General features: G+C 47.5%; 1 protein-coding gene across 4 annotated transcripts in view; it reads right to left on the bottom strand.

The window, feature by feature from the left end:
* IFT172 (intraflagellar transport 172) overlaps window positions 1-27,562 on the bottom strand; it is a 149,256-nt gene that overhangs the window by 97,944 nt on the left and 23,750 nt on the right. For all 4 annotated transcript variants that reach the window (XR_014710812.1, XM_084623126.1, XM_084623125.1 and 1 more), the window contains 9 exons: window positions 19,828-19,893; window positions 19,395-19,474; window positions 18,810-18,897; window positions 13,565-13,779; window positions 13,343-13,466; window positions 11,804-11,899; window positions 10,790-10,951; window positions 6,017-6,070; window positions 5,291-5,394 (listed from right to left, as the gene is read on the bottom strand). Coding sequence is in view for 3 of the 4 variants with exons in the window: in XM_084623126.1 (XP_084479252.1) it covers window positions 5,291-5,394; window positions 6,017-6,070; window positions 10,790-10,951; window positions 11,804-11,899; window positions 13,343-13,466; window positions 13,565-13,779; window positions 18,810-18,897; window positions 19,395-19,474; window positions 19,828-19,893 (989 nt within the window). In the remaining variant the exon portion in view is untranslated. The remainder of the gene's footprint in view (window positions 1-5,290; window positions 5,395-6,016; window positions 6,071-10,789; window positions 10,952-11,803; window positions 11,900-13,342; window positions 13,467-13,564; window positions 13,780-18,809; window positions 18,898-19,394; window positions 19,475-19,827; window positions 19,894-27,562) is intronic.

Here is a 27,562-nt window from a genome sequence, read left to right as displayed (position 1 = left end):
CAATTCTACCATTTCTATCTAATAATGGCAAGGAAACAGGAACCACGCAGGGTAGCAGCAACCAGGAAGGAAGCAGGGACCTGGGCTTAGAGTTCTGAGTAACACTGTTTGTCTAGTACTGAAGTTAGGCTTTCCGGCCTGGAATTGCCAGGATCACCGCTGGAACTTTTTCAAAAATTGGCATCACATTAGCTATCCACCAGTCATCTGGTACGTAGATTGATTTAAGCGATATGTTACATACTATAGTTGTTCGTTCTGCAATTTCACATCTGAACTCTTGGGTGAACATCATTTGCTACTGGTGACTTATTACTACTTAATTTATCTATTTGTTCCAAAACCTTCTCAGTAAGCATTCAAGATCATTCCAAGTTCTCAGTGACTCAGAAACAGGTAATGCCATTTTTGCATAGAGTGCCATGTTCCCCTCCCTTTTGCCCACGCAATCCTTCCTAAACAGGTTATAACCATTGATTTTAACATTCCAGTTATGGGAATCATCCCTTCAAGTTTCAGTAATACCAAATTCCATTCAATTTATGCTCATAAATGAGTTATTCCAATTCCCTGTTTGTCTGCTTCCTCAGGGACCCTTGGCACAGTGATGCAGCCCATACACAGAGAGCAAAAGAATAGTGCAACAGACAACCCCCAGAAAGACCAAATGCATCACTCACCAAGTCCTGCCACCTCCAAGCACAGAGGCTGCAGCTATGCCCTTCAATTCTCCTGTTAGCTGCCTCTGTTCACTCAAAGGGTGCAACCCAAACCTCCTCAGGGATGGAGAGCACCAATTCAGAGCAGAGGAATCCGTCAGATGATGACCAGGGATGCCGAATTACAGAAGCACCGCAAATAGCCTTTAGTCCCCTAAGGAACATCCATGATTGATAAGTGTACCAAAATGGCCACAACCCTTGGAACCACCTCCTGTCTCACAGACTCAGGACCCTGCAAAGTGTTTGCTGCAATCTAGTCCGGAAAGTCAGCATCCTGCCTCTGACAGCATGGCCAGCACTTTGGGCTAGGCTGCACTGCCACAACAGTCCAGAGGGGAGCATAAGCACAAGGATTAGGCCTGACTACGCCATACTTGGTGCTCAGTTGACTCAGGTGCCACAGGTGGAGAAGCAAGGATGAGGCATTAGCCATTTTCTGGCTTGTTGAAGCAGCTGGAAAGGGTGAGTGACCAGAAGCTACCTCAAGACTGGGCTGGCAAACACAGAGATGGGAGAGTGTTCCCAGCTCCTCACAGAGAAACGAGCAAGCATTAACAACACAAAAATGGCCACACTGGATCAGACCAAAGGTCCATCTAGCCCAGTATCCTGTCTTCCAACAGCGGCCAATGCCAGGTGCCCCAGAGGAAATGAACAAAACAGGGAATCATCAAGTGATCCACCTCCTGTTACCCATTCCCAGCTTCTGGCAAACAGAGGCATCATAGAATCATAGAATCATAGAATATCAGGGTTGGAAGGGACCCCAGAAGGTCATCTAGTCCAACCCCCTGCTCAAAGCAGGACCAATTCCCAGTTAAATAATCCCAGCCAGGGCTTTGTCAAGCCTGACCTTAAAAACCTCTAAGGAAGGAGATTCTACCACCTCCCTAGGTAACGCATTCCAGTGTTTCACCACCCTCTTAGTGAAAAAGTTTTTCCTAATATCCAATCTAAACCTCCCCCACTGCAACTTGAGACCATTACTCCTCGTTCTGTCATCTGCTACCATTGAGAACAGTCTAGAGCCATCCTCTTTGGAACCCCCTTTCAGGTAGTTGAAAGCAGCTATCAAATCCCCCCTCATTCTTCTCTTCTGCAGGTTAAACAATCCCAGCTCCCTCAGCCTCTCCTCATAACTCATGTGTTCCAGTCCCCTAATCATTTTTGTTGCCCTTCGCTGGACTCTCTCCAATTTATCCACATCCTTCTTGAAGTGTGGGGCCCAAAACTGGACACAGTACTCCAGATGAGGCCTCACCAATGTTGAATAGAGGGGAACGATCACGTCCCTCGATCTGCTCGCTATGCCCCTACTTATACATCCCAAAATGCCATTGGCCTTCTTGGCAACAAGGGCACACTGCTGACTCATATCCAGCTTCTCGTCCACTGTCACCCCTAGGTCCTTTTCCGCAGAACTGCTGCCTAGCCATTCGGTCCCTAGTCTGTAGCTGTGCATTGGGTTCTTCCGTCCTAAGTGCAGGACCCTGCACTTATCCTTATTGAACCTCATCAGATTCCTTTTGGCCCAATCTTCCAATTGGTCTAGGTCCTTCTGTATCCTATCCCTCCCCTCCAGCGTATCTACCACTCCTCCCAGTTTAGTATCATCCGCAAATTTGCTGAGAGTGCAATCCACACCATCCTCCAGATCATTTATGAAGATATTGAATAAAACCGGCCCCAGGACCGACCCTTGGGGCACTCCACATGATACCGGCTGCCAACTAGACATGGAGCCATTGATCACTACCCGTTGAGCCCGACAATCTAGCCAGCTTTCTACCCACCTTATAGTGCATTCATCCAGCCCATACTTCCTTAACTTGCTGACAAGAATACTATGGGAGACCGTGTCAAAAGCTTTGCTAAAGTCAAGAAACAATACATCCACTGCTTTCCCTTCATCCACAGAACCAGTAATCTCATCATAAAAGGTGATTAGATTAGTCAGGCATGACCTTCCCTTGGTGAATCCATGCTGGCTGTTCCTGATCACTTTCCTCTCATGCAAGTGCTTCAGGATTGATTCTTTGAGGACCTGCTCCATGATTTTTCCAGGGACTGAGGTGAGGCTGACTGGCCTGTAGTTCCCAGGATCTTCCTGGATCTTCCAGGATCAGCCCTGCCCATCCTGGCTAATAGCCATTGATGGACCTATCCTCCATAAGAACATAAGAAAGGACATATTGGGTCAGACCAAAGATCCATCCAGACCAGTATCCTGTCTACCGACAGTGGCCAATGCCAGGTGCCCCAAAGGGAGTGAACCTAATCAGTAATGGTCTAGTGATTTCTCTCCCGCCATCCATCTCCACCCTCTGACAAACAGAGGCTAGGGACACCATTCCTTACCCATCCTGGCTAATAGCCAATAATGGACTTAGCCTCCACGAATTTATCCAGTTCTCTTTTAAACCCTGTTATAGTCCTTGTCTTCACAACCTCCTCAGGCAAGGAGCTCCACAGGTTGACTGTGCTCTGAGTAAAGAAGAACTTCCTTTTATTTGTTTTAAACCTGCTACCCATTAATTTCATTTGGTGGCCCCTAGTTCTTATATTATGGGAACAAGTAAATAACTTTTCCTTATTCACTTTCTCCACACCACTCATGATTTTATAGACCTCTATCCTATCCCCCCTTAGTCTCCTCTTTTCCAAGCTGAAAAGTCCTAGCCTCTTTAATCTCTCCTCATATGGGACCCGTTCCAAACCCCTAATCATTTTAGTTGCCCTTTTCTGAACCTTTTCTAATGCCAGTCTATCTTTTTTGAGATGAGGGGACCACATCTGTATGCAGTATTCAAGATGTGGGCATACCATGGATTTATATAAGGGCAATAAGATATTCTCCATCTTATTCTCTACCCCTTTTTTAATGATTCCTAACATCCCGTTTGCTTTTTTGACTGCCGCTGCACACTGTGTGGATGTCTTCAGAGAACTATCCACGATGACTCCAAGATCTTTCTCCTGATTAGTTGTAGCTAAATTAGTCTCCATCATATTGTATGTATAGTTGGGGTTATTTTTTCCAATGTGCATTACTTTACATTTATCCACATTAAATTTCATTTGCCATTTTGTTGCCCAATCACTTAGTTTTGTGAGATCTTTTTGAAGTTCTTCACAGTCTGCTTTGGTCTTAACTATCTTGAGCAGTTGAGTATCATCTGCAAACTTTGCCACCTCACTGTTTACCCCTTTCTCCAGATCATTTATGAATAAGTTGAATAGGATTGGTCCTAGGACTGACCCTTGACCCTTGGGGAACACCACTAATTACCCCTCTTCATTCTGAAAATTTACCATTTATTCCTACCTTTTGTTCCCTGTCTTTTAACCAGTTCTCAATCCATGAAAGGATCTTCCCTCTTATCTCATGACAACTTAATTTACATAAGAGCCTTGAACATGAACATAACCATGAACATATCTAGTTCTTTTTTGAACCTGGTTATAGTTAAATTAACTGTTACCACTCAAGAGAGAGAGGCCTTCAGTTGCGAAGGAGAGAGAAGTGAAGAACAGATTTTTTTAGAAATACAGCAAGACTCGTGGCATTGAGACCTTCCATTTAGTGCCAGTCAGACCAGCTGGCCTCCAGGTGTGGGTTAGGGGTCCCTCTTCAGAAAGAGGAATATCAGAGCCATGCACAAAAATGCATGTGACAAATGTACTTCTGTCCTCCTATAACAATTGTGCACCCACTAGCCATAACATTGTCCACGGGACGCAGATTTACTGAGGGTGTCTACACTATGGAGACTATGCCAGCATAGCCCTGCAGTGTAGGCATAGACTACACAGACAAAAGGGGTTTTTCCATAGGTACAGAAATACCACCTCCCCAAACAATGGTAGGTACGTTGACAGAAGCATTCTTCTGTTGACGCACATGCATGTCCCCTGAAACGTAAGTCGGCACAGCGACATCAGCCAGAGATGTAAGGTTTTTCACATCTGACAAATGTAGCCACCTCAACCTAGCTTTTAAGTGCAGGCTAAGCCTCAGAGACCATTCAGGAGCAACATGGCGCTCCTTGTGTCTCAGGGCTAGGACCCATGCCTGGGAACAATTTAGGATGTGATGGCCCGGGCTCACTCCCAAGTTCCCAGGTCACATTGTGTCTTAGGGCTAGGACCCATGCATGGGGACAATTTAGGATGTGATGGCCCGGGCTCAGTCCCAGTTTCCCAGGTCTCCTTGTGTCTCAGGGCTAGGACCCATGCATGGGGACAATTTAGGATGTGATGGCCCGGCCTCACTCCCAGGTTCCCAGGTCACATTGTGTCTCAGGGCTAGGACCCATGCAATAGGACAATTTAGGACGTGATGGCCCGGGCTCACTCCTAGGTTCCCAGGTCACATTGTGTCTCAAGGCTAGGACCCATGCATGGGGAAAATTTAGGATGTGATGGCCTGGCCTCACTCCCAGGTCACATTGTGTCTCAGGGCTAGGACCCATGCATGGGGACAATTTAGGATGTGATGGCCCCCGATCAGTCCCATGCAGTCTCAAGGCAGTACCTGTGATGGGGATAAGGAGGAGTGCGACACTTACCTGATGAGATGAGGGTTCATAAACTCTGTGCGGACAGATCCCAGAATTTCATTGCTTCCATATTCCACTAAAGTCAGCTCTCCAGCATTGAAGATCATGCAGACCTGTAGGGAGACAGAAGACAGGACTCGGACAGCAGGCAGTGTGAGAGGAAGGGCTCAGTGGAGGAGCACAGGTACTAGCTGGGTTTGTGGAAGGGATGCCCTGCACCCTGACCTGGATTCACCCTCTAGGGTCAGGAGGAGCGCTCAGTCTCTGGAGCTCATTCCATCCTTGGTCTCCCTTCTGTGTCTGCCACTAATCAGTACCAATGGGCTGAGTTTCTTGTCCTGTAGGAGCCAGGCTGTAGGCTAGTAAGCCGACTTCTCCAAGCCTCTCAGCCATGACAGGTGGAGTAGGATTCCCCCCAGTGAGTCATATGTCTGCTCTCTGTATGTCTAATTTCCCCCCAACGTCTTCCTCCTCTGCCCTACCCCTCTGCTGCCTGGGCAGTGTTTCCACCTCTCTGTTGTGGAAACACTGTTCATGCAAGCTCCCATACCAAAGGTTTGTTTTGCTCCCTGAAACATGGGCAGGGTAGGGAGCAGACCACAGGCTGCAGGAGTTGGGTGGACAGCATGAGGCATGGCAAAGAAATGGGCCACCCCAGGGGACGACTTCATGTTTGCAGTTTGTGAATAGTGTATTCAGCTAGGAGAGGGAAGAGTTTCACCCAATCCAACTCACATTCTCGTTGTCAAAGAAAAATTTCTCGTTCCCTCCGGATCCTTGCCAGGCCACCTGCAACACAAGGGTGTGGAGTGAATGAGCGCTGCCCTGGTGGTCCCTTGGCTGCTGTCACTGCACTGCTGTCAAGCTGCAGGCACCATGGAATCTGGGGTCAGCGAGATGGGATTCCAGCTAGCGATCAAAGCAGCAGAAGCATTTCAGCTCTTACTTCATCTCGATTGTTACATCTTGTTGGGTTCTGAAATTTCACTGCTGTTTGGCTCTGTGGAACTAACCTCCTCCCACTCTCTGCAGCAGCACAGATAAGCCTGGTGCCTTCCCTGCAAACAGCCTGACTAGACACAGTGAGGGATGCAGCACAAGAGTTCACCTCCCAACGCTTCAGGTGCCTGCACGGCCAGTGAGCAGTTTGCACTGCCATTCCTCCTACTTTTCCAGGTAATAAGACCCCCACACCCATCACTGGCTCCCCACTGAGCTGGGGTCAAATTCAAGCTCCCTGCCTTTGCTCCCAGGGCCCCAGCCTGCACCTTGGACCTGGACTCCTTTCACATTCCCTCCACCGACGACACAGCCTGTCTATCCCTTCATCTCCTTCTCTCACAGGCCTGCTCAAATAAATTTGTTAGTCTCTAAGGTGGTGCTACCTTTTCTTTTTGTGGATACAGACTAACACGGCTGCTACTCTGAAGCCTATCTTTATTTGTGCAATACCTACTGGTGTGGATGAGACTTTACAGGCACCCCTGCCCCAGAAGGGGTGATACACTAAGGGTGTGGGGGAAGTTTGAAGGTCACAGCAATAAGAGATCAAGAAATGTGCCTTCCTCCATGCCGCCCCCATGCATGGAATGCTCCCCAAGCTACCTCTCTGGCCTCTGTTAAAGTCCTCCATAGAACTCAGTGGTGCCGAAGTCCAGGAGAAAGAAGGGGAAGGGACAGAATTTCTGCCTGCCCTCTCCTCACCTCACTGTTTTTGCTCTCACTTGCTGTGTGTTATGCTGACTACAGATATGTCTCCCTTCTGTGCCGGAAGGTGCCTTTCCCCAGTCTCTCTGGCTATGTCTACACTGCAGCTAGGAGCTGTAATTCCCAGCTTGGGTAGACATGCATTCACTAGCTACTCGGCGGCTACCCAAAGCGGCCGCTGTGCCACTGTGGCCACACTGCTATTTTTAGTGCGCTAGCTTGAGCAGAGCGAACGTACAATATCTACCAGAGCTGAGAATTACAGCTCCCAGCTGCAGTGAAGAGGTACCCAGCACACCTTTGGCAACTGAAAATAATTAACAACAGAATAGTTGTAGTGATGTCAAAGGGCATTAAACGGACTGAGGCAGCAAACCCAGCCAGCCAGAGAAAGCGGCTGCAGTTGGCCCTTCCTCCCCCAAGCAGGGGCTTTCAGTCATAGCTTCAAGGAGCACAGGCAAGATAAACTGACCACGCCAAGACCTGATTCCTTACTAGAAACAAGTATGATGGACGCGTGAGAGGGATACTGTGCTTGATGCTGAGCACTGGAGAGAGAAACATGGAGACTAACTCCAGCCAACCCCTGCTCTGATTACCAAGCAGCAGTGTCCACAGGCTCAGGTTTCTGAACAGGTGCTGTTGTTCCCAGTCCAGTTTAGCACTGTAACTGGAGGCCATATACAGCATCCCTTCCCCTGAGGATGCTACCGAAGCTAGGGAACTGATGTCAGCAGGAGCTGCAATGGAGACAGGAAGTTCAGACTTGGCTGCTGAGCACAAAGCCCTTGACCCAGTTTTGGGAAGGGCACTGCGAGTGGATGAACCCTGTGTTCACCTGGCCTTTGTAGCACACTGGCTTCTGATTTGCTTCCAGGTGTAATACAAGGTGCCGACTAAAGAGACATGCCATATATGTAAACAAAGCATTTCTTGATCTCTTATTGCTGTGACCTTCAAACTTCCCCCACACCCTTTGTGTATCTCCCCTTCTGGGGCAGAAGTGTCTGTAAAGTTTCATCTACACCAATAGGTATTGCACAAATAAAGATAGGTTTCAGAGTAGCAGCCGTGTTAGTCTGTATCCGCAAAAAGAAAAGGTAGCACCTTAGAGACTAACAAATTTATTTGAGCATAAGGTTTTGTGAGCTAGATGTAGCTCATGAAAGCTTATGCTCAAATAAATTTGTTAGTCTCTAAGGTGCCACAAGTACTCCTTTTCTTTTTACAAGTAAAGATGAATCTCTGTACAGTTTGAATTGTAGCTGTTGGAGAGACCGCCTCTCTCCCTGAGCACTCAGATCAGCTGTGGTGCTCTCTCTGACAGTCTGTCAGGGCCTGTTTGAGAGCAGACTGAACTAATGGTTGGAACCCAGAGTAGTGTTGGGGTTGGGAGTCACAGCCAGAGTCAGTAGTTGGAGTTAGGGCAAGGGAGCACAACACGGAATGAGGTGAGGTAACAGGAACAAGGAGTGGGAACCAGGTGAGAAGGCAGGAACTTAGTCTCTGGGGTCTGGTCAGCAGCAGGCCCAGCTACCAGTTGCTCAGACAAGGGGTGTGGCAGGAACAGGAAGCTTTAAGAGATGACCAATCAGCAGTATGCTGCTAGTCAGCTGAGCCTGCTGAGTCAGTGAGTGCACCCTCTGTTTGCACAGTATCAGCAGCAGTTTCCCTGTTTGGCCTTCACAAGATCCCCTGGTAAGGAGTTCCACAGGTTGACTGTGCGTTATGTAAAGAAGAACTTCCTTTTGTTTGTTTTAAACCTGCTGCTTAATAATTTCATTGGGTGACCCCAAATTCGTGTGTTATGTGAGAGTCAATGACACTTCCTGGTTCACTTTCTCTACACCAGTCATGATTTGATAGACCTGGATCCTCTCCCACTTCGTCGTCTCTTCTCTAAGCTGAACTGCCCCAGTCTTTTTAACCTCTCCTCATACGGAAGCTGGTTCACACCCCTCATCATGACAGGTTTCAGAGTAACAGCCGTGTTAGTCTGTATTCGCAAAAAGAAAAGGAGTACTTGTGGCACCTTAGAGACTAACCAATTTATTAGAGCATAAGCTTTTGTGATCATGTTTGTTGCCCTTCTCTGTTCTTTTTCCAAATCTAATATTCCTTTTTTGAGATAGGGCAGCCAGACCTACATGCACTATTCAAGGTGTGGGCTCACCATGGGTTTATACAGTGGCATGATATTTTTTGTCTTATTATCTACCCCCTTCCTAATGATTCCCAACATTCTGTTCGCTTTTTTGACTGCCACTGCACACTGAGTGGATGTTTTCAGAGAACTATCCATGATGACTCCAAGATCTTTCTTGAGTGGTAACAGCTAATTTAGACCCCATCACTTGGTATGTATAGTTGAGGACTATGTTTTCCAATGTGTATTACTTTGTATTTATCAACACTGAATTTCATCTGACATTTTGTTGTCCAGTCACCCAGTTTTGTGAGATCCCTTTGCAACTCTTTGCAGTCTGCTTTGGACTTAACTATCTGGAGTAATCTTGTATCATGTGCAAACTTTGCCACCTCACTGTTTACCCCTTTTTCCAGATCATGTATGAATATGTTGAACAGCACTGGTCCCAGTACAGATCCTTGGGGGACCCCACTATTTACCTCTTTCCACTGGGAAAACTGACCATTTAGTCCTACCCTTTGTTTCCTGTCTTTTAACCAGTTACTGACCTGTGAGAGGACCTTCCCTCTTATCCTATGACTGCTCACTTTGCTTAAGAGCCTTGAATCCTATTAAATTAAATAGGATGGGACTGGTTCCTGGCAAAATGTTGTTATTAGCTGGAAGTCGTTAATATCAGGGTTGCTATTAGGGAGCATATACTGTAATTATTTTTACTGTATCTATTGCATAGCACCCACAACGTGCTAGATACTGCACAAGCCCATAAGGAGACACAGATGCTATCCTGAAGAGCTTATAACTTGCACAGCCCAGACAAACATACAAGCTGAACATGTTAATAGAGATGTCACAAATGCTGATCCTGGGCTCGGGCTCCTTACTAGATTGGAACTAAGGCCCCCATAAAGACCTGTCATGCCAACTGGGCCTACAAATTTACCCCAATTGTCAGCTCAGCTGTAAAAAGTATGTAAAAGTTTGTAAGATGTTACAACAAATATTAAGGGAGAAGATGTGAAATGGAGACACAACACCCATCACGCTCTTTCTGGGTCCTTAAAAGAAAATGATTTGGTGGGGAAAGTACGGAAAGAACAAAAAGGACAGCTGGAAAGAACAGCAGATGCTACTGGAGTGAGCTTCACCGTCACGGCTGCCACTCCTGCCATTTCCCGGGACCCTGGCCTTCATCATCCTGATCCCGTGAGGTGTCCTGGCCAGAATGGCCGGGGCCGGGGGGGCAGGGAACCAGATGACTTTGCCACCTCCACCAGCCCCAGCTGAATCTCAGACACCACCTGGGATGACAGTTATTACCACGGTCTATACCATCTCAGAGATGGTCCAACAGCCGGGGGATTTTCCTTCCAACCATTGCCTCCAGCTAAAGAGCAAGGGAACAAGGGATGCTGTTAAAATGAAAGCTTTATTTAATACTTTAAATTTCAAATGCTTAGCCTATTTATTCCACCTAAATTAACAGAACAGGGCCCAGATCCCACTACCAATTCTCTCAGCTAACCAGTCCCCTCCAACTTATTAAAACCACTAGTTGTTTTTAACCAACACACTATTCAGACGCCAGTGAGTCTGCCTGGGAATCCAGAGACACCAGGTCAACCACAAGGTTCTGCAGCAACTTCCAGTACCTCACTGAGCTTGTTGGAGTTCAAATCCCCCAGCAGCAGTGTATCTGAGGTATGGGCCACAAGGTACCTCTCCTTCCCCAAAATCTTCACCTCATCAATCTCATAACCATAGTGGGATTTCAGCACCACTCTGGTTCCTGTGGAGAGGTTCTTCACAATGACCTGGAGAGAGCAGGGCAAGAGGTAAGGAAGCTGGCTGGCCCCTACAGGAGCACAACACAAGAGCCCTAAGGAAGGTTCTTGTTTATCTGTCTAGGTAGTTCTATGCCCCAGCCCCTCACAAACACAGCACCCCTGCAGGAAAGGGAGCATTCCCCTCACCCCCCCCACATTGTACCCCTGGGGAGCTATGGCACAAGGAGACTGAGTGATTTGTTCACGGGCACACAATGAGTCTATGTTAGAGCCAGGAACTGATGCCAGGTCTGTCACCCCAGCTGCCCTCCACCACTCACCCACACTGAATCTTGTTCCTAATATATGCAAAAATATACACACTTCCCAGCAAACTGGTGGAGATGGATCCCTTAGCTAGCAATGGGATTTTACCCTCGCTTGGTAATGCACTGTGTTGACTTCTGTGTATATTTTCCAAATTTTAGGGGCCAAAGTTTGGCTTGGGGTGGGCAGGAGGGCAAGGGCAGAGGCTGGATTCCGTTTCCAGACTTTTAAACGTTTGGGTGTTTTAGAAGGCACAGGGCTTTCCAAGCCAGTGGAATTGTTTAAGCACTTTGCTGAATTCCAATGGTACCCTTAACTCTTTTGAACAGAATTTTTTAAACAAAGTCAATGTTTTATTGGGGCTGGGTGTAAGCAGGAGCCCAGCTGTGAGAGCTTATGAAACCCATCACAGCGGACTGTAGGGAGGGTCTGGGGACTGGGAGCGGGCTGTGGAGGCAGACCTGGGCGAGACAGGAGGGTAGTAGACAGTACTGAGGACTAAGCGTGCTAGGTGACTGATTATCACAGCTTCACTCACAGACACCTGCTTCACACAGGTGATGAACTGCTTACCTGGCTCGGCCCCACATATGTCATTTCAAATTTATTCTTGTAAATGCTCCTGCGAAGGCAGCAGTCAAACTGCTCCACCCCTCCACAAAGGGTGCCCTGGGGAGCAAACACAAGGCAGGTAGAGTGCAGCAAGTGAAGGTCCTTAGATACTGTAATCAAGTCACTCTTCAGTCTTCTTTTCAATAAGCTAAACAGATGAAGCTCTCTCACTGTAAGACATTTGCTCCAGCCCTTGAATAATCTTTGTGGCTCTTTTCTGCACCCTCTCCAATTTTTCAACATCCTTCTGAAAAAGTGGACATCAGAACCGCACAAGTATTCCAGTACTAAGCTCACCAATGCTGTATACGCAGGTAAAATCTCCTCCTGACTCCCACTCACTACTCCCCTGCTTATCTATCCAAGGATCACATTCGCGTTTTTCACTAGCGCATTGCTCTGGGTGCTCATGTTCAACTGTCTGTCCAAGATGATCCCTAGATCCCTTTCAGAGTCACTGCTTTCCAGGATAGAGTCTCTATTCTATAGGTATGGCCTACATTCCTTCTTCCTAGATGTCTGACCTTCTATTTGGCTGCATTAAAAACACATTTTGTTTGAATGGGCCCAGCTTACCAGCTATCCAGACTGCTCTGTAAGACTGCCCTGTCCTCATAGTTATTTACCATTCCACCAATCTTTGTGTCACCACAAATCTGATCAGCAGTGATTTTATATTTACGTTTGGATCTTTGAAGAAAATGTAGTATAGTGTCAAGCCTAGTACGATCCCTGTGGAATCCCGCTAGAAACACCGCCATTGAATGATGGATTCCCCATTAACAACTACTTTGTGAGGTCTGTCAGCCAGTTCTTAATCCATTAACATGTACTCATTTTTTAACTCAGAATATCATGCGGTACTAAGCCAAATGCCTTTCCACAGTCTCAGTAATTACATAGACTCACTTACCCTCATCAACCAAACGTCTAATCTTATCAAAGAATGAAACCAGGTTCGTTTTAAAGATGAAGGTCTTAAATGTGTAAGGGGAAGCAAGGAACAGCCTTGTAGGGCACATCTTTTGCCCAGGGACTTTCAGCCTGGGATAATTTTGAGCAGAATCCCTAAGGCAGAGACAGGGGCATTCTCTGGTCCCTGGAATACAAGGGGTTAAAGCCAGCTCAGCTCCTCCCCACCCCACCAGGTGCTATGGGGAGACAGAGGGCAGACTGCATTTGGGAAGGCCAGGCGGAGGAAGGGATCTTGCTGCGGCCGCTGAACCATCACTTGTGCCATTTCTCAAACTCCTGCGACTCTCATCACATACCAGATTGCAGGAACTTCTTTCCCACTCTAAATCCCAGCCCACCCCTCCTCCTTGTGTTTCTAGGTGCCATCCCTCCCCCTTGGTCTCTGGCTGTCCCTCCCAGTGCCATGTGTCGTTGACTGCAGGGACACAGATCAGATTCCACCATGCAGCAGGCAGGAATGCCACTTCAGCACACCTCAGGGTGGCTCTGGAGGATGGCTTGAGGCTATAATTTCATGGTACGCACCGCACAGAGCCGCGAGCCATCCCTCTTCCATGCTAAGGCTGTGATAGTGTAAAGGTGTGCGATTTCTTTGGGTTTGGCTTCCTCCCAGGCACTCCTGCGGGGGCTCCAGTTCAACACCCTCAGCCTGTGGGAAGAGATGAGGAAGCAGTGACCTTGAAAAACTGCAAGTGGCAGGCGAGGAAGGCTGTTCTAACGGAAAGGCCCAGCCATTAGGCACCATACCTGTTGTAGCTGCCAATGACAACTGACTGGCCCCCGGGGCTAGTGGCTGCTGTGGTGAACTCCTTCTCCAAGGGGTCCCGGCTATAATCAAAGGTTTGAATTATGTGGCCTTCCCTTCCATAAGCTATAATCTTCTTATCACAGCCTGCAGCCACGACACTGCTGGAAGCCCAGGTGAGGGCATACGGAGGGCAGGGGTGCGTCACCAATTTACCCTACAACAAACAAGACAGAAAGTCCTGAACAGAGCAGCAGCACCACCAGCAGACTGAGCAGACCAGGTACAAAGCCCCCTGCGAGCCATCAGCTGCTTGTTTAAAAAGTGACAGGTTTCAGAGTAACAGTTGTGTTAGTCTGTATTCGCAAAAAGAAAAGGAGTACTTGTGGCACCTTAGAGACTAACCAATTTATTTGAGCATAAGCTTTCGTGAGCTATGTTTCTAGAAGGTTTCTAGGGCTGACTGCCAAAGTTGCCACAGAAACAGCCTGAAACCAGAGCTTTGAGAGGAATAAGCTGCCCCATCACCTTAATGTGTGTTAACTCTGCACTCTACTATTAACAATTTAAATGTCGACATTGTTAGAGTGTTGCACACTTCATAGCTTCTACCAGAAGACAGACAGAAAAACAAACAATTAAGTGATCAAGTTGACCTCACTTTGCTCGGCCAAATATTTCACTGCTGATCATTGCAGCAAAAACATCCTGATTGCATGGATATAGCATTGCAGGACACAGGGCTGGATCTGGGGTGGGGCACAAAGGGGAGCCTGGTTGCTCTTCTTAAGTTGCTGGGACCAGGAACTATTACTACTAATAGTAACGGAGTTTAAGCCCCCTAAAATCTTCTGTCACCCCTGCTGCTATCCACAGGGGCAGGCAAAGAAAAGATGCACCCCACACCCAGATGCCAAAACCCACCATTATTTACCATCGTGACTATGGTTTTCTAGGGACACAGGAACTGCCAGACTGGAATCATAGAATCATAGAATATCAGGGTTGGAAGGGACCTCAGGAGGTCATCTAGCCCAACCCCCTGCTCAAAGCAGGACCAATCCCCAATTAAATCATCCCAGCCAGGGCTTTGTCAAGCCTGACCTTAAAAACTTCTAAGGAAGGAGATTCTACCACCTCCCTAGGTAATGCATTCCAGTGTTTCACCACCCTCCTAGTGAAAAAGTTTTTCCTAATATCCAACCTAAACCTCCCCCACTGCAACTTGAGACCATTACTCCTTGTCCTATCCTCTTCTACCACTGAGAATAGTCTAGAACCATCCTCTCTGGACCAGAACCAGGGCTCATCTAGTCCAGCAAAGGTAAAAGAACCCCACAGTAGCAGATGTAGAACAATCTGTCCCCCACATTAGGTCTCTCTGGGTACGTCTACACTGCAGTTGGGAGTGTAATTTTCAGCCTGGGCAGAGTTACTAGTTTGATTGAGCTAGCACACTAAAAACAGCAGCGTAGCTGTCAAGATTCCTTCCCCACTCTGAACTCTAGGGTACAGATGTGGGGACCGCATGAAAGACCCCCTAAGCTTATTCTTACCATCTTAGGTTAAAAACTTCCCCAAGGTACAAACTTTGCCTTGTCCTTGAACTCTATGCTGCCACCACCAAGCGTTTTAAACAAAGAACAGGGAAAGAGACCACTTGGAGAAGTCTTTCCCCAAAATATCCCCCCAAGCCCTACACCCCCTTTCCTGGGGAAGGCTTGATAAGAATCCTCACCAATTTGTACAGGTGAACACAGACCCAAACCCTTGGATCTTAAGAATAATGAAAAATCGATCAGGTTCTTAAAAGAAGAGTTTTAATTAAAGAAAAGGTAAAAGAATCACCTCTGTAAAATCAGGATGGTAAATACCTTATTGGGTAATCAGATTCAAAACACAGAGAATCCCTGTAGGCAAAACCTTAAGTTACAAAAAGACACAAAAACAGGAATATGCATTCCACCCAGCACAGCTTATTTTACCAGCCATTAAACAAAAGGAAATCTAATGCATGTTCTAGCTAGATTACTTACTAACTTAACAGGAGTTGGAAGGCTGCATTCCTGATCTGTTCCCGGCAAAAGCATCACACAGACAGATCCTTTGTGTCCCCCACTGCTCCCCTCCAGATTTGAAAGTATCTTGTCCCCTCATTGGTCATTTTGGGTCAGGTGCCAGTGAGGTTACCTTGGCTTCTTAACCCTTCACAGGTGAAAGGGTTTTGCCTCTGGCCAGGAGGGATTTTATAGCACTGTATACAGAAAGGTGGTTACCCTTCCCTTTATATTTATGACAGTAGCCATGACTACACGGGCAGTGGTATAGGCTAGACACTCAAGTATGTACCTAGGGGTTTGGGCAGAACGGTACTCATGCAGCTAGCTTTTGCCTCCACACATATAGCCATGGCTACACTGCTATTTTTAGCACACTAGTTCGGTCAAAGTGAGCAAGGGTATGTCTACCTGAGCCAAAAATTACACCCCGGGCTGCACTGCAGACACACCCACGTAGTTAGAGGCTTAAGCCCTGAAAGAGGTTTAACATCCCTGCCAGAATTTGGTTAGCATTCATTATGACAGCTCTGCATACTCTCGCTAGCCATATAAACATCCAACCCCTTTTTGAATCTTGTTAAGTTCTTGGTCTCAAAAAACTTCCTGTGAGTTCCACAATCTAATTACATGTTGTGTGAAAAAGTATTTTCCTTTATCCATTCTGAATTCCCCCCTTTCACTTTCATTCAGTGTCCCCTAGTTCTTGCATACAGTGTTGCCCCTGCACAGATACACTCATGGGATGCACCTCCTGGGAAGCAGTGCCTGTTGGGGCTGCACAACCAATCTCATGTGGCAACAGATATTCGAAACTGAGGCTGTAAGAGGATCAGCTGCCTCAATTCCTCTTGCTAAAGCCAAGTGCTTCATGAGAGCAGCCCTCCAAAGAAGAGGGGAAGGCAGCGTCAGGGGAGTAGCATGAATATTACTCTTGGGGGAATTTTGTGCTATTGCGTGCTTGCATAATTAATGAGCTCTGCAGATTTCTAATTTTTTGCGCAGAAAAAAGCTTCCCCTGACGAGTTGCTGCTATTCTGCCTTTTGCCCACAAGAGGGCGCTGTGGCACAAGAACAGCATCAGCTCCCAGCAGAAAATAACTTCTGTAGTGCTGCCTTTTGCCCACCAGAGGGCGCTGTGCTGATGAAACAAAGCTGCAGCTCAAGGCCAGCAAGGGAAGAGAGAGAGCTGCCTTCTTTGCAGAGCTTGTTAGACCTGGTCAGAAGACACAGGCTATGGGGAGACAGAAAGCGTGGGGTGCTGGAGGGGTCAGACAGGGGCTCGTAAGGGCTAGTGGGGGAAGACAGACTGGGACAGGGGCTGAATGGGAGTGGAAAAGTGGCACAGGGTCACAAGGGGGAGGGAGGGGCAGAGCTACACAGGGACAGGGGCGTGCTTGGGTGGGGGCACAGAGACACATGGGGACAGGGGCAGATGTGCCTGACTGAATGGGAGAGGCTAGGGGTCAGCCAGGGTCTGCATGGGGGAAGCTCCCTAACAATCCCTGTTCCATACTTTTCCCACCCATACCCAACAACCCTCCAAGTTCACACCCAAGCTCCTTCCCAGCAATTTACTTCCCTGTCCCTCAGCTACCCCTGACTCCCCCAGCCTTTGCAGTGCTTCTGAGGGGTGTGGGAAATACAGTTCTGTATTGCAGTTTACATGAATTACTCAGAATTCTGTATTAATATGCCTAGTAAGGAATCTATTTGTCAAAAAACATTTCCTGAATCTTTTTTGTTGTCTGTATTGTTACAGACATACTTGCTGACAGGTATTTTGAAATAAATGACCAAAAATAATTGAAACTGGTGTAATTATATTGTGTTACTTTGACAAATAAAATATGCAGAATTTTAAAATATTGTACACAGAATTTTTAATGTTTTGGTGCAGAATTCCACCAGGAGTAGAATATGCAGCAGCAATGCATGGGGAACCAAACAGTTCTCTAAGGTCACCTCTGCATATTCCCACTTGTGGGAAGCCAGCAAGTTCTAGTCAAACAGATTGCAGATCTGCCCCCCAGAGCAAATATCAGATCTAGATGTCATGCTACAGCAGCACGGAGTATGTGTGAAAAAACTCCTGGTAGCAGCCCTGCAGATTTCTGTAACAGAAACATTACCGAGGCAGGACTGTTATAACTATTAGCAGTGTATTACTATAGCACCTAGGAGACCTTGTCATGGACCAGGACGCCACTGTGCTAGATGTTGTACAAACAGAACAAAAAGACAGTCCCAGACCCAAGAGCTGACAATCTAATGTAAGCCAAGAGACAATACCTAGATATAGACAGACCAACAGGAAACAATGAAATGTTATAAACAGGCTGTGGACTCGGTACACCTTTGCCCTGGCAAAGTGATCTCTAAGACCATCAGGTTCTGTCACCCTGGGTAACATATATGCACAACCTAATCCAGCCAGAGAGGGAAGGGCCAAGTGGAAATGGCATTCCCTTTCCCCTGGCCAAGGCCATGGGGTCCAGCTTTCTGTGATCAGAATGAGGTTTTGGGAAGACCATTGGACGATGACTGGTCTGGCTAGGTGACACTCAGACACCACATCCAGCAAGAATTTGGGATGAGGACACAAGACGACTTTGCCCCTGTGGCACGTTGTGAAGGAGGATCAGCCACTTACTTTTCCTGTTACTGCAATTAAAATGCTGCTTTGGGTGACAGCTGGAATAATAAGTACTCTTCCTCCTTCCTGTCCACTATGGAGAGCTTGAAAAGCTTGGCTTAGGACTGTTTGGTCTCAAGCCTTCTCAGGAGGAAGCCCAAGGTGATCATTACAAATGGAAATCTCCTGTTAAAATCTGTTGGTGTAACTATGAAGAACACAACAGGGGGCAGTGGAAAGAAGGCAATACACATACCCCACAGCTCTCACAACTTGAGTGCTGCTCTCCTGGGCACCAGGGTGCTCCCAGAGCCCCATGGAGATGTGGATAGCCTTGGGTCTCACAGACACTGGGGTAATTCCCCTTCCCACACAAATTCTGAAACTGATACAAAACCAGATCTAGACACCCTTCCATGGTTTAATCAGTGCTCCATTAGCCACGCAGTGATGAGAGCAGCCTGCTGCTGTCCTGGAGTTACTCTCCAGGCCTGGTGTGACTACAGAGGAAGGATGTGTGCAAGAAGGAGTCTTTTCCAAAGAGCCATTCAGTACCTGTGATTCACCTGAGCCTTCGTCATCAAAGAAGTAGCGCACAATGGTTCCATCTGCATGGCCAGACAGGATCCCCTTCCCCGACACGCTGTCAAGAGACACCAGGACAAGTCGGCATAGCACAGCAGCACTCATTGTCCCACTTTTCCCTCCCATCCCCAGCTGATTTGATTCTCATGGGGTTGCAGGAGCCAATGGTAGCCCACTGTTTTTCCTTAGTTATTTTTTGAGAGTGCCTACAATCTGCCCGATGGCACACACATACTAAGGTCTGGATCCTGCCCCAGAGAGCTCAAAGTCTCTGTAAAGACAAAGCAGACAGACAGACAGACATGGGGAGGGGAAGGTGGGAAGGGAAGGTGGGAAGGGTATAGAAACCGGGTGGCATGTCCTGATAATGCAATGTTACAGTATTATGGTAAAACACACAGGGAACCCCAAGGGAGGGGGGCTCTGGGCTTATTTATCTTTACAGCGGAGCCTATGAAGCTGCCCCATGAGCACTAAGGAGGCCTCTTCAGAGCCAGCAGCTGGGTCAGGAGACCGAGCGGGGGCAGTGGGAGCCTGCGGCAGCACCATACTCACTTGGAGGTTAATGAGACCACAAAAGAATCTGTCCCGTAAATGGTGGAGGACTTGTTGGTCTTTGTATTTGCTAAACGAACCTGAGGAAGAGAAGGACACTGGTCAGTGTAGTCTCTGTCCTCATATCAGAAACAGGGATTCACTCATGGTGCAGCACAAGACGGCTTTTAAATAGAACAAGGGAGAGGCTCTCATCTGTGCTGGGCTGGCACGTTTAGGCCAAGCAGCAAGGTAAGAAATCACAAGGAGCTCCATGGTCTCTGGTGGGAGGAATGGAAGCTGGAGTGGATGAATAACTCACTCTCACACCACGCTGCACAGTCTCATGAGAGACTCACAGGGAATTGGTGCAGGAGAGCAAGTAACCAGTATAATCCCTTCACTGAGCAGTACCCAGGGCCCATAACTCAGTGACAGCATTAGGCTTCTCTACCTTCCCCTCAGCGAGTCCAAAGACAATGATGTTCTCTGCTGGCCACAGCAAACAGGTCACTGCGCTCTGTCAGGGAAAGGCACAAAGAGGTTAGAGCTCTCAGCCAAGCTAGAAGGCTTCCTGGCCCACAGGCAGCAATGCCACTCCAGTTAGACACAGAGCTATCGGCACATGGAGCCTGGAGCAGATATTAACAGGACAGCACCCAGTATCCTGAGTGAGACTGAGATGAGAATCCCCACGGAGGAGCCTGGATTGGGCCCATTTGTGACACTGTATAGAATATGCGTGACCATTTATAATATTATGGATACCAATATCACAAAATTGCAATGAGTCATACAAGATATGCCATATAAGGTATCAGTGGAAAAGTTATAATTGCCAAATACGATACTCTTGTTTATATGTATGTATCATCTTTGTATGAGTTATAAATATGTGTGATATATTGATATCTTAAACTTGTGCTGTGTATCTGGGTGACACCCCCAGACAGATTGGTATCAGCATTATCTAGCCTGCTTAATGGCCCATCAAGGGCAATCAGCTGTACAATGAATCCACTGAGAGCAGGCACGGGCTGAGTAGGGCTCCATGTCCATCACGAAGGTCAGTGAACTCACGGATTCTGTGACTTCCTGCTACCTCCATGACTTCTGCAGCAGCCGGTGTGGCTGACTGCAGGGCCACCCGAGTGGCTGGCCCCAGGGACTGCCTGAGCAGCTGCCGATGGGGCTGGCCCAGGGAGCAGCCACAGCTCGGTGGCTCCCAGCAGCGGTCCAAAGGTGGCCAGGGCAGTGGCTGGCCCTCCAGGGCTTCCCCCCAGCGGCAGCTGAAGCAACAGTGGGCCCCACGGGGCTTTTTCCCGGCCGCAGCCCCCCGACCCCTCAGGGCTTCCCCCCAGCTGCGGTCAGAACAGCAGCGGGCTCCCCCCAGGGCTTCCCCACAACCCCACAGCTGGTGCCGCAGGCCCCATGGCCTCCCCCCAAGATTCAATCAAGATATTTATGGTATAAGTCATGGACAGGTCATAGGCTGTGATTTTTTGTTTCTTGCCCATGACCTGTCCATGACTTTTACCCATGATTAAATGGTAGCCTTAGTTATGAGTCAGCAGGATATATAGGGATATGACTGGGGACTCCAAGAACTTTTCCATGCCCATATGCTGTAAGCTTATGTTTGGGACAAAGGAAGTACAAGCCACTTGACAAATGATATAAAAGGCAGCTGCATCTTCTCCATTTTATCTTCAATCCTGCTTCTCACCACTGGAGGAACTTCTCTACAAACCAAAGCTTGAACAAAGGACTGATAGACCCATTCTGACACATGGCCAGAAAGGGATAAGCAGCTTGCAGGCTAATTGACCCACATTCAACCTTTAGAAACATGTTAGAAAAGTATCTAAACAGGGGATAGCTCCATTTTGTGGACAGCCAGTTGGCTATGGTGGTTGCTCTCTGCTTGCTTTACCTGTAAAGGGTTAACAAGCCCACAGGTAAAAGGAAAGGAGTGGGCACCTGACCAATAGAGCCAATGGGAGGGCTAGAACTTTTTAAAATTGGGAAAAAACTTCCCTTTGTCTGTGTGTTGTTGTTCTCTGGGAAAGAGGGGAACAGGGAGCAGTTATGCTGTAAGAAGCTAAAAGCTAGAAATGAAAGACCATCAGATCACAACTAGAGACTGCTTATCTGAAACCCCAGATATGTAAGTAAATTAGGGAATGTCCAGGAAGAAGCGATTAGGTTTATTTGTTATTGTTTTGTGGACTCCTCTGTGCTAACCCCAAACGCTTTTTGTTTTGCTTGTAACCTTTAAGCTGAACCTCAAGGTTATTCTTGATGTTTAATTTTTGTAAGTTGGTTTTTTGAAATCTAGCAAAACCCTAAGTTCCAGATGCATTTTCTTTCTTTTCGTTTTTAATAAAATTTACCTTTTTTAAGAACAGGATTGGATTTTTGGTGTCCTAAGAGGTTTGTGCATGTGTTGTTTAATTAGCTGGTGGCAACAACTGATTTCCTTTGTTTTTCTTTCTCAGCTCTTCCCTGGGGGGAATGAAAGGGCTTGAGGGTACCCCACAGGAAGGAATTCCCAAGTGCACCTTTCTGGTTTCAAAGAGGTTTTTTGCACTTGGGTGGTGGCAGCATCTACAAATCCACGGTCAGAGAGAAGCTGTAACATTGGGAGTTTAATACAAGCCTGGAGTGGCCAGTATTAAATTTTAAAATCCTTGCGGGCCCCCACCTTCTGCACTCGAAGGTGCCAGAGTGGGGAATCAGCCTTGACAAGGGCTGTAACACTGCACCCCATATTCTTCACAGTGATATTACTAGGATAGGATTATGACATAATTATGATGTATTTTATGCAAGATAAGTCATGTGAGATGTCATTGAAAAGGTTATGTTTTGCTGAATATGACTATATTTGTATGCACGTATAATTTTTGTATCTGAAGTTATGAATATTGATTATGTATCTGTACTTCAAATGTAGTTACACCTGGGTGATGCCCACCAGACAAGATGCTTTCATTCTAGATAGAGGGCGGGCAAGGGCCATTAGGGAAGAACAACAGGCCTTAAGAGAAGCTTACCTCCCACCCAGGGAGCCTTCCTGTGAATGCCCCAAACAGCCTGTGAGTAATGGCTGCTATGACTCGACAAGGACATGTGATGAGACCACATGTCTCTGAACTCCATCTCGGGATGTCAGTGTTTTTCCACAGACCGGTCTCAGAACCAAGCTTTGTAACAAAGGATTCCCACCATATGCAAAAACTATATAAGGCAGGGAGTGACATCATCTGGTGTTCTTCACTCCCTACCCAAGAAGACTCCTGAAAACACCTAAGGAAAAAAGACTGAACTGGGAGAAGTGCTGGACCCAAGCTAAATGGATTTTTAGCCTGTCAGTGGAACACCTGGGGATTCCAAGCTGTAAGAAAGTGCAGTTTGCCCCTTAAGAATCTGCAGCCTGCTTGTATCATCTCTTAGGGTGAGAATCTGCTATTCATATCCAATCTATTTAGTATATTAAGTTTAGTTTGCGTTTTTTGTTTATTTGCTAGGTAACCTGGTTTGATCTGTTTACTATCACCTAAAAATCTATCTTTTGTAGTTAATAAACTTGTTTTTGCTTTACCTAAACCAGTGTGTGGGAATCATAACTCAGGGGCAAAAGGCTATTGCATATTCCTCTCCACATTGAGGGAGGGGGGCGAATTTTATGAGCTTATGCTGCAGTTCCCTGTGCAGTGCAAGATGGTGTAATTTTGGGTTTATACTCCAAAGGGGGTGCGTGCCTGAGGAGCTGGGAGTAGCTTTCCCATGAATATCTTGTTAGATGTAAACAGAGTTCCTGTCTATTACTATAGCTATTGATTCAGAGATCAAAAGGGAACATTAACATTTAGATAAATCTTGGGTGAAATAATGTCACTGTCCATATGTCTCTTTAAAGTTTGTGGTAAACTGTATATGAACTGCTCAATGAATAATTAACTACATGGATTAACATAAGGTAACTACCAGTGATGCTTACGAAATAGAAAGTTAGTTCAAAAGCCTGTTGTTCACTCAGGACTGTATGGTCAAGAGGCTGCCGGAAAACTATATAAAAACTTTGGGGACCTGATCCTTTCATCTCAGATCTGCTTGATGCTTTATGCAGGGAAAGTTGAGTCATAAGACTGAAATCTCCAGTCCCGTCTGGATCATCCTGGATATGACCATTGGACTATAACCCATGGACTAATTCTAAAAGAACTCTTTGCATCTATAGAGCTCACCATCTGTACTATGAATCTGGTCCCAGAACTGTACTCATGTCTATATGTATACTGATATTTTAACTAATTCTCTCTTTTCTTTTTAAATATGACGTGATTGGAATAACAGAGACTTGGTGGGATAACTCACATGACTGGAGTACTGTCATGGATGGTTATAAACTGTTCAGGAAGGACAGGCAGGGCAGAAAAGGTGGGGGAGTAGCACTGTATGTAAGGGAGCAGTATGACTGCTCAGAGCTCGGGTACGAAACTGCAGAAAAACCTGAGTGTCTCTGGATTAAGTTTAGAAGTGTGAGCAACAAGAGTGATGTAGTGGTGGGAGTCTGCTATAGACCACCGGACCAAGGGGATGAGGTGTATGAGGCTTTCCTCCGGCAGCTCGCGGAAGCTACTAGATCGCACGCCCTGGTTCTCATGGGTGACTTTAATTTTCCTGATATCTGCTGGGAGAGCAATACAGCGGTGCATAGACAATCCAGGAAGTTTTTGGAAAGCGTAGGGGACAATTTCCTGGTGCAAGTGCTAGAGGAGCCAACTAGGGTGGGAGCTTTTCTTGACCTGCTGCTCACAAACTGGGAAGAATTAGTAGGGGAAGCAAAAGTGGATGGGAATCTGGGAGGCAGTGACCATGAGTTGGTTGAGTTCAGGATCCTGACACAAGGAAGAAAAGTAAGCAGCAGAATACGGACCCTGGACTTCAGGAAAGCAGACTTCGACTCCCTCAGGGAATGGATGGGTAGGATCCCCTGGGGGACTAACTTGAAGGGGAAAGGAGTCCAGGAGAGCTGGCTGTATTTCAAGGAATCCCTGTTGAGGTTACAGGGACAAACCATCCCGATGTGTCGAAAGAATAGTAAATATGGCAGGCGACCAGCTTGGCTTAACGGTGAAATCCTAGCTGATCTTAAACATAAAAAAGAAGCTTACAAGAAGTGGAAGGTTGGACATATGACCAGGGAAGAGTATAAAAATATTGCTCGGGCATGTAGGAATGAAATCAGGAGGGCCAAATCGCACCTGGAGCTGCAGCTAGTGAGAGATGTTAAGAGTAACAAGAAAGGTTTCTTCAGGTATGTTGGCAACAAGAAGAAAGCCAAGGAAAGTGTGGGCCCCTTACTGAATGAGGGAGGCAACCTAGTGACAGAGGATGTGGAAAAAGCTAATGTACTCAATGCTTTTTTTGCCTCTGTCTTCACGAACAAGGTCAGCTCCCAGACTGCTGCGCTGGGCATCACAACATGGGGAATAGATGGCCAGCCCTCTGTGGAGAAAGAGGTGGTTAGGGACTATTTAGAAAAGCTGGACGTGCACAAGTCCATGGGGCCGGACGATTTGCATCCAAGAGTGCGAAAGCTATGAGCTTGTGTTTGCTGGGGGGGCAGTGTGAGAGCCTGAGTGAGTGTCTGATTGGCTGCTAGCCTGCAGGGGGCGGGCAGTAGGGTGTCTATTTGTTTGCGACAGGGAAGCCTGGCTGTTTAAAAATAGCCAGAGCTTTGCGAACCAGCTGAGCGGCGGAGAACCAGCTGAGCAGCAGTGGACAGCAAAGCAGCTCACAGCAGGAGTTTGCCTGGGAGTTCGCCTGGAGGGAGCCCAGTGAGGCTTACGTCTTGCAAACTGCTCTGAGGAAGCTCATAGTAGGAAGGTGATATGGAAGGGGGGGGTTCAGCTGTTGTGACCTGCACTGGATGTGCCATGTTTGTCTTTCTTCCACAGGACAGAAGTGACTTTGTCCGTACAAAGTGCAAGCTGGTCTCCATATTGGAAGAGAAGATTGAAGGTCTGGAGCAACAGATAACAACCCTGCGTTGCATACGAGAAACTGAGGATTTTCTGGACAAAACTCAGGATAGGCTTCTAGGGGCAAAAAGCTCTACAGATATAGAGCAGGTTGCACAGAGGAGCCAAGAGGCCAGTGAAGAAGCTTGGCAACATGTGACCTCCAGAAGAGGTAAGCGGAATGTCCGGGTTCCAGTAACACAGACACAGGTAACTAACCGCTTTCATGTTCTCTCCACAGGTATCGTTGCGGAGAGTGGACCAGATGATATGTCTGGGGCGAGAAAGCAGAAGGAGACTCCGCTGGTTGGAAGGCATGAGATGCGATGTCCTGAGGTTGGGAGTTCCACGACCACCACTCCCAAGAGGAGAAGGCGGGTGGTGGTGGTCGGGGACTCTCTCCTCCGGGGGACTGAGTCATCTATCTGCCGCCCTGACCGGGAAAACCGAGAAGTCTGCTGCTTGCCAGGGGCTAAGATTCGCGATGTGACGGAGAGACTGCCGAGACTCATCAAGCCCTCGGATCGCTACCCCTTCCTGCTTCTCCACGAGGGCACCAATGATACTGCCAAGAATGACCTTGAGCGGATCACTGCAGACTATGTGGCTGTAGGAAGAAGGATAAAGGAGTTTGAGGCGCAAGTGGTGTTCTCGTCCATCCTCCCTGTGGAAGGAAAAGGCCTAGGTAGGGAGCGTCGAATCGTGGAAGTCAACGAATGGCTACGCAGGTGGTGTCGGAGAGAAGGCTTTGGTTTCTTTGACCATGGGATGGTGTTCCATGAAGGAGGAGTGCTGGGCAGAGATGGGCTCCATCTTACGAAGAGAGGGAAGAGCATCTTTGCCAGCAGGCTGGCTAACCTAGTGAGGAGGGCTTTAAACTAGGTTCACCGGGGGAAGGAGACCAAAGCCCTGAGGTAAGTGGGAAAGCGGGATACCGGGAGGAAGCACAGGCAGGAATGTCTGTGAGGGGAGGGCTCCTGCCTCATACTGGGAATGAGGGGCGATCAACAGGTTATCTCAAGTGCTTATATACAAATGCACAAAGCCTTGGAAACAAGCAGGGAGAACTGGAGGTCCTGGTGATGTCAAGGAACTATGACGTGATCGGAATAACAGAGACTTGGTGGGATAACTCACATGACTGGAGTACTGTCATGGATGGTTATAAACTGTTCAGGAAGGACAGGCAGGGCAGAAAAGGTGGGGGAGTAGCCCTGTATGTAAGGGAGCAGTATGACTGCTCAGAGCTCCGGTACGAAACTGCAGAAAAACCTGAGTGTCTCTGGATTAAGTTTAGAAGTGTGTGCAACAAGAGTGATGTAGTGGTGGGAGTCTGCTATAGACCACCGGACCAGGGGGATGAGGTAGATGAGGCTTTCTTCCGGCAGCTCACGGAAGCTACTAGATCGCATGCCCTGATTCTCATGGGTGACTTTAATTTTCCTGATATCTGCTGGGACAGCAATACAGCGGCGCATAGACAATCCAGGAAGCTTTTGGAAAGCGTAGGGGACAATTTCCTGGCGCGAGTGCTAGAGGAGCCAACTAGGGGGGCGCTTTTCTTAACCTGCTGCTCACAAACCGGGTAGAATTAGTAGGGGAAGCAAAAGTGGATGGGAATCTGGGAGGCAGTGACCATGAGTTGGTTGAGTTCAGGATCCTGACGCAGGGAAGAAAGGTAAGCAGCAGGATACGGACCCTGGACTTCAGGAAAGCAGACTTCGACTCCCTCAGGGAACGGATGGCCAGGATCCCCTGGGGGACTAACTTGAAGGGGAAAGGAGTCCAGGAGAGCTGGCTGTATTTCAAGGAATCCCTGTTGAGGTTACAGGGACAAACCATCCCGATGTGTCGAAAGAATAGTAAATATGGCAGGCGACTAGCTTGGCTTAACAGTGAAATCCTAGCGGATCTTAAACATAAAAAAGAAGCTTACAAGAAGTGGAAAGTTGGACATATGACCAGGGAAGAGTATAAAAATATAGCTCGGGCATGTAGGAATGTTATCAGGAAGGCCAAATCGCACCTGGAGCTGCAGCTAGCCAGAGATGTCAAGAGTAACAAGAAGGGTTTCTTCAGGTATGTTGGCAACAAGAAGAAAGCCAAGGAATGTGTGGGCCCCTTACTGAATGAGGGAGGCAACCTAGTGACAGAGGATGT

The sequence above is a fragment of the Lepidochelys olivacea genome (assembly GCF_965140295.1).
Source record: "Lepidochelys olivacea isolate rLepOli2 genome assembly, chromosome: 3".
NCBI lineage: Eukaryota > Metazoa > Chordata > Testudines > Cheloniidae > Lepidochelys > Lepidochelys olivacea.
The sequence above is the reverse complement of the archived record's forward strand: the minus strand, read 5'-3'. Positions and strand labels throughout refer to the sequence as shown.